At 46.6% G+C, this 12,702-nt stretch overlaps 1 protein-coding gene across 6 annotated transcripts; it reads right to left on the reverse strand.

Moving 5' to 3' along the window:
- Positions 1–1,433: 1,433 nt before the first annotated feature.
- On the reverse strand, positions 1,434–12,481 carry SERPINB9 (serpin family B member 9). 6 transcript variants are annotated; one of them, XM_032861457.1, is made up of 7 exons: positions 9,298–9,475; positions 8,937–9,074; positions 8,460–8,577; positions 6,836–6,978; positions 5,153–5,308; positions 3,295–3,701; positions 1,434–1,776 (listed from the first exon to the last, which is right to left on the reverse strand). In XM_032861457.1, the coding sequence occupies exons 1-6, from the start codon at positions 9,463–9,465 to the stop codon at positions 3,297–3,299; spliced, it is 1,128 nt and encodes a 375-aa protein (XP_032717348.1). In that variant the 5' UTR covers positions 9,466–9,475; the 3' UTR covers positions 1,434–1,776; positions 3,295–3,296. The 6 variants fall into 6 exon arrangements, with proteins under 6 accessions (XP_032717348.1, XP_032717351.1, XP_032717349.1 ...); XM_032861460.1 differs by lacking the exon at positions 1,434–1,776 and adding an exon at positions 11,909–12,000 and having other exon boundaries at positions 2,905–3,701; XM_032861458.1 differs by lacking the exon at positions 1,434–1,776 and adding an exon at positions 11,849–11,970 and having other exon boundaries at positions 2,905–3,701.
- Between the last annotated feature and the right edge of the window lie 221 nt (positions 12,482–12,702).

Genomic DNA, 12,702 nt, shown 5'->3' on the forward strand with positions numbered 1-12,702 from the left:
TGTAAATATGTTTAATCTACATAAGTAAAACTTGTAAGTTGTTAAACTATGTGTGTATGTATATATATATATTGTGTATATGTGTGTGTGTATATATATATTTTTTTTTACTCAACTTCTACCCATAAGACTGAATGTCCACCTACTGTGTACTTTAGTTTCTAACTCCTACATAATATCACAAAGTATGCCCACATATTCATTATCTATTCCCACTGAAAAGGACACTTAGATAGCTTCCAACTCATTGTCAACATAAAGGAAGTTGCAGTGAACACACTCGTGACCGTGCCTCTATGGGCCTGTGCCATGACATCACTGGGCCACACACCCAGAAATAAGCCTGCTGGAGCCCAGAGCAGACACCAATAGAGTTCACTGCCAGAATGCTTCCTAACTTGGCCAAATGTTCCTGTTCCCACAAGTTCTCCTAAATTTCCCTACTTCCTGGATGATGCTGCACAGTATCCAACTTTCTGACACCAATCTGATGGATGTAGAGCAGTAGCTCATGGTATTTCATTCGTATTTTTCTGATTATTAATTGACTGTCTTATTCTCTTGATTTGCAGGATTTCTTTGTATACCCTAGTGTTAATTCATTACTGATTTTTGATAATATCTTCTTTCAGTCTGTTCATGGTGTCCTTCATGGAATGGATTTGATGTGTGTGTGTGTGTGTGTGTATATATATATATATATATATATATATATATATATATACACACCCCACTTGTATAATTTTTCACCTTATCACTTGTTTAGATATTATCTTTTTTATCTACTATCAACATCCTTTTTCAATTCAAAAGCAGTTAAAAAAATTAAGTTGGGGGGCGCCTGGGTGGCTCAGTGGGTTAAGCTGCTGCCTTCAGCTCAGGTCATGATCTCAGGGTCCTGGGATCAAGCCTCACATCGGGCTCTCTGCTCAGCAGGGAGCCTGCTTCCTCCTCTCTCTCTGCCTGCCTCTCTGCCTGCTTGTGATCTCTCTCTGTCAAATAAATAAATAAAATCTTTAAAAAAAAATTAAGTTGGACCCCTATGTCATATCATATGTATCAGAACAGATTAACATTCTAAATATAAGAGCTAAAATCATAAACATCTTAGGAGAAAATAGTTGTAAAATTTCCTGACTTTGGATTTGGCAAAGGACTCTTACATATGAAACCATCAGTCTGAGTAACAAAAGAAAAAATAGATAAACTGGATTAAAAATATATAAAAAATGGATAAAAAATAGATAAACTGGATGTCACTGAAATAAAAAACCTTTGTGGATCAGAGGGCACTACCAAGAAAGGGAAAATATAACTTACACAATGGGAAAAAATATACAAGACAACCTGATGAAAAAAATGGACAAAGGGCTTGAGTAGACTTACCTCCAAAGGAGACACTCAAATGGGCAGGAAGCACAGGAAAAGATGTTCAACACTACTAGTCATTAGGAAAATGCAAATAAATCATATAATGACATTTCGCTTCCCACCCACTAGAGCGGCCATAATAGTTTTAAAAAGAGGAGTGGGAAATAACAAGGGCTGGCAAGGATGTGAAGAAATCAGACCCTCACACAACAGCTACCCAAACGAATACGTGTACATGCGTGTTTGTAGAAAGATTACTCATCAATAGCCAAAAGATGGAAACAAATCAAATGTCCATCAATGAACGAGTGGATGAACAAATCCTGGGCTACGGCTCTACGGTGAAATATTATTCAGTCATGGAAAGAGGTGAAGTACACGCCACAACATGAACAAAAACGTGTCCTGCTGAGGAAGTGCCAGAAACAAAAGGTCATATAGTATATAACTCACTGTTTTGAAGTATCCAGAGTCATTATATATACAGAGGTAGGAAGCAGAATGGCAGTTCCCAGGAGTTGGATGGGAGAGAAGGGGGAGTAACTGCACAGGGTTTTCCTTTGGGGTGATGAACATTTTTTGGAACTAGATAAAGGTGGTGGTTGCACATTTTTAATATACTAAAGGCCACTGCTTTGTTCACTTTAAAGTGGTTAATTTTACGCTATGTGAATTTCACCTCAATAACAAATTCTTTAAGAAGACCCCAACAGGGCCACCCGGGTGGCTCAGACAGTTAAGTGTCTACCCTTGGCTTTGGTCATGATCTCAGGGTCCTGGGATCGAGCCCCACTTTGGGCTCCTTGCTCAGTGGGGAGCCTGCTTCTCCCTCTCCCTCTGCCCTTCCCCACTGCTCGTGCTCTCACTCTCTCTCTTCAAATGAATAAATAAAATCTTAAAAAAAAAAGGCACCAATAATGTCACTGATATCTAAACACTTCTTCAAAAATTAAGAGCTCATCTCTGATCAAATTACTTATCGCTGTATTGTACATGGCACATAGACATGTACAATACAGTCCCAACCCCTGAGGAATTTAAGGTCTAGCTGGAGAACACAAATGATTAATAAATAAAGCAACCGCCGTAAGAGAACTGCCCTCCCTCAATATGCACTGAGAGTTCAAAGATGCACATCCGCTTATGCACAAAAGGAAAATATTCCTGGAGAAGATGCCATCAGAAATGAACTTTAAGAGTTGGGCAGGATTTTTGTTAGGGCTGGAGGTGGAGAAAACAGAAGACGAGCAGGCAAGGGGATCCCTTCAAGGGAATCCCTTCAAGGGGATCACAGGATAAGTTTAAGGACATTACCTTGTCCAAGCTAGCTGTCATAGAAGCTACTCTGGCTACTCTGGTAGGAAAGACCAGGTGTCAAAGACATCATGACTCCGCCCCTTTGTCTCCAATGCCTGAGGTCCTTTTTGCCACCTGCTTGGTGATGCATGGAATGTCAACCGAAGATAAAATAAAAATGTGCATTAAAGCAGCTTTCTAAAAAGCCCAGGCACCAGGCAGACTATAAAACAGTAGTTCTAGCTAGCAGCATTTATTACCACTGAAACAGGCTAAGGCAAGTCTGCCAACAGGATTTGAGGTACAAGGCAGAACAGTGTCACTAGAATGAATTACACGTGGAATGAGGGGGGAATAAGTCTGGGGCCATCTAGGGAAACCTGACATTCGATCCTATGGGATTCGGAGTGTACTTTAAATACTACAGGGAATCATTAAGGTCTCTTGTCCCATGATCTTGACTAAGTAGGGCCGACGAGTGGTCAGGATGGGGACGGCTGGGTGTGGACAAGCATGGGATGGAGATGCGGGAGGAATCTGCCCTCCCCTTTCCAGTGGGCTTCACGGGCCCATCTTCCCGGGGCTGTGGCGCAGGATAGGAGGACACAGAAAGAGGGAAATGCTCACCCTTACGGAGAGGAAAACCTGCCACAGAACAGAATAGTGTTAGCTGCGTTGTGCCTAATGAAGAAAAGGAAGGGGTGGTCGGCGCAGAACATGGGGCCAGGGTCCATACAACACTCTACAGCCACGATGGCTGACGCGGCCGCGGCCTCCGAGCCTTCCTCATTCACCTCCACAAAACTCTTGTGCAGGAACTGGGACAGACACAGATCTTTCTCTCCTGACATGGCCGAGAAGTCAGCCGCGCCCTCCTGAAAGGCATCAACCATTCCCAATCCCCGGAGCACGGATGCCATGTCATAATCCTCTTCCAGCTGAAATCTCGGAAGAGAAACTTCCACCTCCATGCTCTGCATCCGGTCTGGCTGGGTCCACGCTCTGAATTTCTCCAAAGTGAGACTTTTTTCCACCTGAAAGACCAGAATTAGACATTCAAACTCATACCTCTGTACATATGGACATGCACGTCCTCTACGACATGGGTGGTGACGGTCACACAGGACCGCGGGCACCTTTCTGCACCGGGAAATTTGTGAGATCTTGGACTTGTGCTGTTCCAGCCACGGCTCCCCTGCCCAGCACGTGAGGCAGCGCAGAGGCACAGAGACAGGGCTGCGCCTCTTCTCACCCAACACTATCTGTGAGACATCGTTCATCCTGACAACGCTCAATGCCCCGCTGACTTTCACTGTCTTGTTTTTCTTTTCTTTTAACTGTACTTATTTTTGAAGATCAGGCATTGCTGGAAAGAAAAATGACTGGAAAACAAAGGGCTCTTGCCGGAGCTTTTTGCCAGAGGCACAATCCTATGTACATTCTGAAGAAGTGCAGTCAGGTGGGAAGGACAGACAGAAGCCCATGCCTGAAGCTCTGCTCCCACAGGACCCTGAGGACAATGGGCGCGCTGTGTGTGCTCCTCAGCGCCTGGACCTAGAACCTGCTGGGCCGTGGTTGACTCACACTGGGGATCCACGCTGAAAGGAAGCAGAGTGAGTTGGGAGTGCCACTTGGGACTGTTTCTGGCTCTGCTCTCCTGAGTTTCAGGCTCTTGGTATTTAAAATATAATACAGGGGGGGCGCCTGGGTGGCTCAGTGGGTTGAAGCCTCTGCCCTCCGCTCAGGTCATGATCCTGGGGTCCTGGGATCGAGCCCCGCATCTGACTCTCTGCTCAGCAGGGAGCCTGTTTCCCCCTCTCTCCCTGCCTGCCTCTCTGCCTACTTGTGATCTCTGTCTGTCAAATAAATAAATATAATCTTTAAATATATATATATATAATACAGGGGCACCTGGGTGGCTCAGTCGGTTAAGCGTCTGCCTTTGGCTCAGGTCAGGAGCCCAGGGTCCTGGGACCGAGCCCCACATCGGGCTCCCTGCTCAGTGGGGAGTCTACTTCTCCCTCTCCCTCCGCCTCTGCCCCACCCAACTGCTCTTGTGTGCTCGCATTCTCTCTCTCTCTCTCAAATAAAATCTTTAAAAAATAAATAAAATAATGCTAACAACAACGACTATGATAATAATAACGGATCACATTCATTCAGGGCTTATTAGGTACCAGACAATGGGCTAAGCTTGTTACTCGGACCACCCCCACTTTATCCTCATAATAACTCTCAGGCAGATGTTACCACCATTCCCATTTTTGAGGTGGGAAAACAGAGGTAAGGAATTTGGCGAGATCACATAGATAATAAGGGGAGAAGTGGGTCCTGCATGACAGTTTGGTTCCAGAGCTTGAGTGCCCAGATACCGTGCTCTGCGGCCTGGTTGCCCACATCACTGCTTTCAGAGGTAAACATAAACACTGAAAGTGGAGAGTGGGTTCTACCAGGAAGGGCGCAAAGGGCACCCCCGGATTCTCACCGAGCTTAGATCCACGTTCTCGTCCGGGAGCAGAACGATCATGCTCAGCTCCTTACCCACGTAGGGGAGCTCCAGGACCTGGGTCTGCACCTCTTTAATATAGGCGAGCTTGAACATAGCCTCCTGAAACATCATCAGCACTGGCCTTTGTTCCTTCTGTTGGGAAGGAACAGATGAGCATGGAATTAAAAACAGGTTCTTGGAAGAGGCAACAGAATTTTCCAAAAGAGCTATAATCGACTCCAGGAGTGTTTTCAGCACCCATGATGGACACAATGTCCGTGTGCTAGGTCTGACTCTTTCCCATCATCGTTCTGAGCATCTCTGTCTGGTCAACGGATACGGCTCTAGCCTCAGCAAAAAGATGTTTTATTCAACAAAACAAACATGACACCCGGCACTTTCCACAGGAGGAAATCAGATTTTCTTCCTGTAAAATATGCCCAGCAAAGGGGCACTTGGGTGGCTCAGTCGTTAATCATCTGCCTTTGGCTCAGGTCATGATCCCAGGGTCATGGGATCAAGCCCCACATTGGGCTCCCTGCTCATTGGGGATCCTGCTTCTCCCTCTCCCACTCCCCCTGCTCCTGTTCCCTCTAAAGTTGTCTCTCTCTATATCAAATAAATAAATAAATTGTTTTTAAATATGCCTGGCAAATATATCTAAGGAAACAATAGAATCAAATACAATGAAATAGAAAATCATTTCTCTTAAACTGGAAAAAAGTGTTTATGGTAAAGAGGAAGAGATTGAAGAATTTCACAGCAGTATGACTGGTGGTTTATGGAGAGAGCCCATCAGGAAGCAGTCTGCCAGCAAGTAGAAAGATTTCTATTTCTCCTCCTGTATTTAAATCCAGTTGCCCCAGCTTTGGAAATGATTTTTTAAAAATACATAGGAGGTATATGCACGCAGAAGTTAACTGCCATACTATACTCATTAAAGTTTTAAAACTTGAGTGGATCAGCTATTATAAAAATTAAAACAGTTTCTAAAATCATTGCTAGAGAAGTTCTTCCCCTCCCACTTTTGTAACTAGAGGGCTGGTTATGGAAAGTACACCTTACAGCCCCCTCCAAAAAAGGTTTTACCTGTACAGGACAAGTTTCCTAATTGCATTAAAATGCAATTTTTTTTAGGGGCTTGGAGATTTGGCAAGCTATTTTAATGCCTGCCTGAACTGAAGTTATACCTTGATATTAAGACTAACATATTTTTCAGTTAGTTTTAACATATTAAAAACTTATAAATGATTATAAATGATTAACAATGATTAATTAAAAAGAATTCAAGTCTATATTTATTCTAAATTTTCAGCTATCTGATTAAAGAAAATTCACTCCTTCTCTCCACTCCCCTAACACAAACACATATCACACTTCCTTAACACTTGTTTTTTTGCTTTCTGTTAAGCAACTTGGGCTTAGAGGAAATGTGAAGTTTCCAAAACTAGGTGGCAGTAATGAATGCAGCCAAAATTAGAGGCATTAGGAGCAGTAATAAAATGCAAAAAATCAGAGGCAGCAAATAATTTTTATTTCTCAGTGCTCTCCTCTTTAAAATTTCATTCAGAAATGTGCTTTCAAAATTATTTCTAAGCAATCATTCATGCCTTTACAAAGTTAACTTTTTCCAATCAATTTCTTCATGAAACTAGCACAATTTTTGAAAGCTTCTCTCACCTCGTTTATTTTAAAAGGCATTTCCCTTGTGTAGCTTTTGTTGAACTGTTCATCCCACCTTCCTTTGAAGTAGATGGCACTGACAAGAACCAGCCTGGTGTTTGCACTGAGTGAGTTACCTGGCAGCACCTCTCGAATTTTACCTTCCAGGAAAAGTAGAGAATATATTCAGTTGGTTTTCACAGAAGTGTGGTGAATAAATTGTGATAAGGCTTATTGGCAGATCCTTGGTTATTAATCAAGAACCCAACAGTCTTTTCGTTTCCAAGTTTGCTGAGTTTCGATTGATATGTACAGAAATAAACAACACATACAAGTGGTTTTCATGGTCAGGTCACCAGTGCTGTGGGAACACCCACAAGGTCGATGATGGTGAAATGTTTCTAAATCACTCAAAGGAAAACACGACACAAGGTCGAGGTCGGATAACAAGGCAAGCAGGGATGGGCTGGGAGGGACTTGGGTTATTTCAAGTGCTAAAATGGAGTGTTTGGTTTAATGCATCAAAGGTACAACCAGTGCTAACACCCCACAACTATGCCCACATGTCAGAAGCAGCCAGAGGGGAAAGAGCTGAAAACGGGCAGCATGGGTGCCTTGAGGAGCTTCTGGAAGCATGTGGAAGAGATTTCACTATTTGATCCTCTAAACAAAACACCAAACATTCCTGGAAAAGATGAGGTGCTTAAGTGAAAGATACTCCCTTCTTCCCTAGATGCCTTTCCAATGAACTAAGAGCATCTTTGGTCATTTGCTGCCTCCAGATGCCATAAGTGGCAAATATTCCAAGAAGAAATGGTAGCAATAACTGCTAACTCTCTAAGGAAAGGCAACCTGTTGTTCTTTGTTGTCTGATGTGTTGACAGAAATAGGAGTGTTCCTAGTGGTACTAAGTGGAGTTGGTGCAGAGGGCGCCCAATGGTTCAAACGTCACTGGACGTGCAATCCAAGATCAGAACGCGTCACTCTGTAAAACAGAAACGAATAAGGCTCAACGCCAAATAAAAGATGATTTCAGTCTGTAGAACTGATCAGTCCTGAGAGAGCGTCTGCCGTTGGCCTACCAAATCTAGGCTCATCAAACCTAAGTAAGGGAGTGTATGTAGAAGACGTGAAAGCTGCAAAAGAATTAAGAATAAGTAAGCTTAATGGGCAGGGTAAAGGTGGTGGTAAGGGAGGTCTGCAGAGAATTTCGAAGCCCAAGTGTATGTCTCAGAGAAGATTTGACCAATAGCCTCCTTCCCATGGGGGTGATGAGTTCCCCCAACATGGGAACATTACAGGCTAAGTGAAAGTATATTTCAGTGTAAGTTATTAAACTGGAAACCTGGTTTATGAGTTTCTTTGGACATTTGTATCAGTCTTTCTGGTCCCAGGAGAATGGACAAAATTAAGTCTCTGTGGTTGAAAACCCGGAGCATCTGATCAGAACCACTGTGAGTCCATCAAGGTCGAAATATGCCAAGAGGCCCAGCTCGTGAGCAGACTCTGACCATCTGAAACACTAGGGCGATCAGAGCAGCAGGGAAAGCAAGGGGAAGAAAAGGGAGGGAAGGAGAACCAGGGGAAAGAGGGGAAGGCGGGGGGAGAAGGAAGAAAGAGAAGGTAATAACGTGATTCTGACCTTCAGTCTTTTTGGAGACCCAAGTGTTGATGTGTTCTCTGGACTGTTCTACAGCATTGGCAAAGGGAAGCTGCTCCAGCTCGGCATGGTAGAACCGAAGACAGGATTCCTTAAAGGTCTTTGGAGAGAAAAGCGTTCAGTATGGCTATCTTCCTAAAAAAAAGTTTAACTTCCAAGAAAATTGGAATCTTACATACATTTTATTAAAATGAGTATACATCTCTTAAAAATGGACATATCTTAGTCTACTAAGTACTAAAATATCAGAGTTTATAAACAGGTAAATACTAAGCCATGAATAACCAGAAATGGCTAAATGAATTTGAGAAGTAATTCAATTTTAAATAACTCAAGGCATAGTTATGGAATTATGATTTCTTTTAAAAAATGTTTACCATCATTGTCAGCTCTCCCAGGTCTTGCTTTCTGACTCCATATTTTGACTGCAACTTTAATCCTTCTGCTGGCTCAACTTACCGAGAGGAATTCGCAAGTCTTTTCTCCAAAGAGCCTGTTGGCTATTCTGAGCAAGTACTGGGTGCCGCATTTGTTCACTTCAGCAAGAAGTGACTGGAAATTCTGGTGAATGTCTTTCTCTGTGCTTAATGAAAGCACCTGTTGAGAAAAATAATCTCAGTGAAGGAAACTCCCAGCCTTCTCCTTTTGTCTTGGTCCCCAGGCAGCCCCACTGGACAGAAATAAGCACAGGTGTGTGTACACACTGGGCTCCCCTCCCATCCAGCTTTATGGCTGTTCTGGAGCCTGAGGTGCGAGGCTGGGTGATGGACCCTAACAACCGAAAAGGCAGTCCCACCTGCTGGGTAAGAAGCAGGCTTACCTGGGCCATCTGGGCAGCAGTGTTTCCTTTTGCCCCCAGGAAGACCATGGCGAGGGCAGAGGAGATGCTCACAGGAGAATAAAACACGTTGTGTGAAGGGTTGTCTTGACATAGTATCTTTAAAAGCTGGATGGCAAAGGTGCCATTTGCTTCAGAAAGAGCATCCATTATGCGGGGTCTGGAACCAGAGCATAAAGAGAAAGGCTGCTTCAACACACACCCTCCACACATTATAAGCTCACATGTGGCAATTTTGGAATTGTACTTTTGTTAAATAATAAAGCTCATAATTTTTTTTAAAAGATTTTATTTATTTATTTGACAGACAGAGATCACAAGTAGGCAGAGAGGCAGGCAGAGAGAGAGAGAGAGAGAGGAGGAAGCAGGCTCCCTGCTGAGCAGAGAGCCCGATGTGGGGCTCGATCCCAGGACCCCGGGATCATGACCTGAGCTGAAGGCAGAGGCTTTAACCCACTGAGCTACCCAGGCGCCCCAAAAGCTCATAAATATTTTAAGCTGAGGAAAACACATTTCCTGTTGCTCTCTCCAAAAAGTTAAGTCCAAATTTTAAGATAATTAGCTAAGTGTCGCACTGGCAGAAGATCAAACTGGCTTGAGAGCCTTGGGGGAAATGAAGAGCACTGGTTCCTGGGCACAGACATACAGCACTCAGCCTCCAGAGACCAGGGAAACCCAGTCTTCTCCATAATACTCTCTTCTTCCATACATTTATGGAGAGAACTCCTGAGAGTTTCAGTTACACCACAGATCACAGTCTCTCCATCTATTAACTGATTCTTGAGAAATGTCTGAGATGCTGCTAAGTGAAGAGAGAGACTACAGCTGGGTATGAAATTGGCTGTGAGGCCAGGACCTTTCATCTACAAGGACTGGTCAGCTGCCAAGGGACAGCCAACGTGCTCTCCTGCTGAGCCGCCCTCACCAGCACCCCCATGGCCAGTTAACTCCAGATATCCCATAACCCAATTCAGAGTGCCCCACCATTGCTAGCTAGCGGCTAGGCATCACGTGACCCTCAGACCTCAGAACTAAACATGAAGACACTGCATGTTTTTGTTCCACAATTCTTTTGCTAACTCAGAAACACGGATTTGGGAGTTTTACTCCTTAGTCTCAGAAAAAGCCACTATAGTGAACTGTGCACCAGGAGGTGAAGCCCAGACCCGGGGAACACCAGAATGGAGAGGTCCGGAGGAACAGAGAAGGGCCCAAGAAAGAGCAAAACCACTGAGAATGGGCCAGGAATCTGCGTAGCTACAGAGGTCAGAAGCATAAATGTGACTAGGCAGGTCTGCTGACCACACACCGCTCCCACCCCCCAGGCCACACTTCTCTAGGGAATTAACTGAGGGTGGAAAAGAGACCCTCACACTCGCAAATGCTGGTCTCACACCCTGGAAGACCTCCCAGACTTCTCCTCTCCGGCCCTCATCCCCTCACACCCATCACCAAGGTTTGCCTTCTGCTGTCTACATGGCTCTTGAACCCCTCTATTTCTCTCGAGCCTGCACCGAGTGTAGACCACCTGCTCCCTTTCCCCAATGCCGCCTCAGAACAGAGCCACCCTCCTCCCCTTCCCCGGCCCCACATACTCCATTCCGATAGAAAAGCAGAGCCTTTCAACCCTCTTAAACCTCAGGGCCCTTACAATAAGCTAAGCTCACTTCGTTTACATGGCTTACCCTCCACCTGCCCACCTCTGGCTCCAGCCTCCGCCTCTACCCACCCTGACAGCCTTTCATTCCCTCCAAGTCACCCCTGGGCCTTTGAAAGCACTGTTTATCCAACTCAATACTCAATACGCTGATGAATGGCACTCAAGCCTCCTCTGCACTAGAACATCCTGGAGTCTAGAGACTTCCCAAGGCCTGCCCTAGACAGGGATCCCTTCGCCCGACCCCCGACCCCCTTCCTCCCCGCGCGAATTACTGCTTGGCCCACTGTGGTCCCCCTGGACTGGAAGCTTTGCGGGGCGAGGGCCTACAAGAGCGCTCGGGAAACGGGAAGTTCTCTACGAATTTGTGTGGAATGCCTGAAAGGATTAGGGTGGCTGGGAAGTGCTTGAATTTGCCGCTGCACACTGGGGATTTTAGCAGGAAAGAGGAGAGGTAGGGAGACGTCATTGCGCGGAACCCGAGGAGAGAGAAGGGGTGGGGAAGAAGGGCGGGTGGGAATGCGGCTGCAGGGCGGCGGGGCGACGGGGAAGAGGCGTGGGAAGAGCGGAGAGAAGACCTACGCGGAGGGCCAGCGGCTGGGGCTAGCGGGGATCGGGAGGCACCCGCAGGGAGAGGGGCGCGGCCGCGGCGGCGCAGCCGAGCAACTGCGCCATCGTGCAACTGCGCCACCGGACCCACGGAGCAGCTGCGCCACCGAGAAGCTGCGCCACCGAGCGCCGGTCTCTGTCTGCGTCAGCAGGGAGAGGGCCGGGTCGGCTCGGTTTCGCTCCCGTCCTGGCGCCCAGTCTCCCGGCCGGAGCGCGGGGGTGCTGCGGGTCCGCCGTCCCCGCCCGGCCCCAGAACGCCCCACTTGCCGCCTTCAGCACCGCGCCGCTCCTCCCGCCGCCGCCTTCCCGGCCGGATCCCAAGCCGACCTCTACAGCCGCGCCGCAGGTCTCCGCTCCGGTGACTGGTACCCGCAGGCCTCTGCCCGCCCCCAGGGCCCGAGACCACCTCTCGGCTTCCGCCTCTGCTAGGGCGGCGCGGGGGCGGGGGCGGCGCTCGGCAAACCCCCAGGCGCTCCCTGGCCCCGCCGCGAGAGGGGGACCCTGCAACTGAAAGGGTGGAGGCGCCCGCGGTCCGCCAGAGGCCTCCGAAACCGATTCAGAAAGCAAAGGCGTTCAAACTGCTGGTGATCCGGCTATGGCCGCTGCGCTGGCGATCAGTGGAGGAAAAAACCGGGGATGGGGGCAAGGGCGGGACGCGAAGAACGCAGAAGTCCTGGCTTTTTTACTCTCAGACTCCCATGTTAGAGTAGGAAGGGCTGTGAGTCTAAATTAGGGGGAGGCAAGCCAGGCAACTAACTGTAATTACCGAGGCACATACTTTTAACGGGCTAATCCCTGAACTCACCTGACCCTGCCTCCCTTTAAAAGAAAAAAATAATAGCAGCTTTTTGGAAATACGCTTAATGCACCATAATATTCACCCTTTAAAAGTATACATTTCAGGGACATCTGGGTGGCTCAGTCGGTTAAGTGTCTGCCTTCCTTGCGCTCAGGTCATGATCTCAGGGTCTTGGGATGCAGCCCCCAGTCAGGCTCTCGTCTTCTCGCTCTCCTTCTGCTCCTCACCCACGCTAATGCTCTCTCTCTAGGTCTGTGCTCTCTCTCTCTGAAAGACAAAAACACCTTAAAATATGCTTGTTTTAAAAGAAAAAGTATACAAT

The sequence above is a fragment of the Lontra canadensis genome, unplaced genomic scaffold (assembly GCF_010015895.1).
Source record: "Lontra canadensis isolate GAN:19392208 unplaced genomic scaffold, GSC_riverotter_1.0 scaffold21, whole genome shotgun sequence".
NCBI lineage: Eukaryota > Metazoa > Chordata > Mammalia > Carnivora > Mustelidae > Lontra > Lontra canadensis.